The following is a 2,155-nucleotide window of genomic DNA, read 5'->3' as shown; positions in this document are numbered from 1 at the left end:
AACCTGCCGGTACATAGCCGCATATCGCGTGCCAGGCCAACGACGCTGCGAAACACAAATGGTGCCGCCAACGAGCCCTAATGATCGGCCATTACGGACATGTTGCTTCACGACCGTAACAACCAGTCAGAAGCGTGCATTCAACATGCTCAGTTGCTGGCGATTTAGCTCACTTTTATCGCACATAGGGCCCAAATTTCTTCTCAAAACCTACGACAATGGATTCAGGGCGACAATATTGATGTATTGACGTCGTCATCAGTGAGTTCAGTGTTCACAAATCAGGTCCGCTATTGACGTCTGACGGGCCGTCGTTGGCAGCACACACTGCACACGGGTGAGACTGATGGAGAGACGGCGGGCCGAAACATTGCCTGTTGTCGCAGACTGCGGTAGAACTAAGAGACGACACATCTCGGAGTCGTGACCTCGCTGCAGGCGCGACGTGACGTTAATTAAGGTGTGACTCAGCGGAAGGGGTTGGCGGTCCTGGCGCAGCGCGGCGAGCAACACCAAACAGTGGCCAACCACGGAGGAGCAGGCGTCACCGACTCCCGAGCAATCAGCCGAGTGACGTGCATGGAGCGTGTGATCGTGACCTGCAGGATAACGGGGCCACACTGTACAGCGATCAGTGGCCTCGCGGGGCCACACTGTACGACGACCAGTGACCTCGCATGACCTCAATGGGGCGCTCGGGCCGGCGGTGAGGCGCACGGAGTGCCGCAGTGCGACTGCGGGTTAGTCACTGCCGGGTCCGATGGGTCATCTGGCGGTCTGGATCCGGAACAAGAGTGAGGCTGCTTGTATGGGGCCCTATCCGTCCTTTAGCTTGCTGTAGGCTGGCGGCATACGAAAGGGAATGACTCTCCACAATAAAAATCATGTGCACCACCCAGCTCGGCATCCAGTGTGACGCAGTTCTCACTGGTGCCTCCGTTCGGCTGGTAGTGCACAGGGCTCCAGGCGAAGTGCCAAGCCGACCCGTCCATAGACTGCCAGGTGCCCTCAGAAGCCTCATCGCGGACGCCCACCCAGAAGTTGCCTGAGATGCCCACTTGCGAAGCGTAGGCTTCCAGGATGGTGTGGACGCCCGGCCCATGCGGGTGGCCCAGTCTGGCGCCACCCGCCAGCTGGCCGCAGTGCTGGTCCGCCTGGTGGAAGGTCAGCGCCTGCGACACCGCCAGGTAGCAGTAGGTGTCAATCTCCAGCCAGGTGGGGGGACAGCCGCGCGGCAGACGCGCCGACTGGGGGGCCTCACACACCGCGCGGAGCTCGGGGCCGCACGAGCTCTGAGTGAGCGCCGTTGTGACATACTGGCCCTGCATATACAAGCATGTGCCTTGGGATGTCGCCACTGTTTTTGGAAGGGAGCTCAGAAATGGCGTGCCGTCCGGGTTGCTCCAGGGAGGTAAGTCACGTGGTCCGATCCACTCAGGGGCATTGGGGCGGCTGGAGTGGTGCAGTAGAAAGGTCATTTCCAGCTTACTGTTGACGGAGGTTACTCTAGAGCACGGATTCAGATCCCGGCAGACTTTGTTTGTCGCACCGCGGCTGTTTTGCGACGTGCTTCTGTAGTAGCAGCCGCCGTTGAAGGTGATCCAGCCAGGGGCGCATAAGGTCGTGACCCGCGTCGCCCGCCGGGAGTAGGCGCTCTGTTCCAGCCCTGGCGGCGGTGCGGCGGTTTGCAGACAGTGGTGGGGGTCCACCAGCAGCTCGCAGCGGCCCCGCGGCCCGTACCGGAAGCCGTCGCAGTATTCGGGCTCCAGACGGTCGCAGCGCGTGGCGCACTGCTGCCTATTTGCGGCTTCGTGTGAGGAGAAGGCGGCGTTGGTGTACGTGACGTTCACCTGCAGATCAAAGAAGCTGCTGGATAGGCAAACGGCGCAGCCCGGCAGGAAGATCGCCACTAACCACATTTCGGCAGTTGCTTGACTCGGTACCCCCCCTTCGGGAGATCGCCGCGCCTCATCCGCTGTTAAGCTTGCACAGGTAGAGTTCGGTTTAGGGTTCGGGCGCAGGTACAGTTCGGGTTCTGCCACTGCACGGGTGACACTTGCTCAGGTTTGGGACAGCGGCTGGGGCGGAGCCTCAGCATGCATGTTGTGCACATGCTTCCAAGCAATGGCGCAGTGACGTCACTACATCAGTACCC

The 2,155-nt window shown here is 60.7% G+C and overlaps 1 protein-coding gene across 1 annotated transcript in view; it reads right to left on the bottom strand.

The window, feature by feature from the left end:
- LOC119095703 (alpha-N-acetylgalactosamine-specific lectin-like) overlaps positions 1-1,328 on the bottom strand; it is a 2,870-nt gene extending 1,542 nt beyond the window's left edge. The window contains exon 1 of the mRNA XM_037218557.1: positions 929-1,328. Coding sequence (XP_037074452.1) covers positions 929-1,328 — 400 coding nt within the window. The remainder of the gene's footprint in view (positions 1-928) is intronic.
- Positions 1,329-2,155: the final 827 nt, after the last annotated feature.

Source organism: Pollicipes pollicipes, unplaced genomic scaffold (genome assembly GCF_011947565.3).
Source record: "Pollicipes pollicipes isolate AB1234 unplaced genomic scaffold, Ppol_2.1 Scaffold_4219;HRSCAF=4965_pilon_pilon_pilon, whole genome shotgun sequence".
NCBI lineage: Eukaryota > Metazoa > Arthropoda > Thecostraca > Pollicipedomorpha > Pollicipedidae > Pollicipes > Pollicipes pollicipes.
This window is presented reverse-complemented; position numbering and strand designations above follow the sequence as displayed.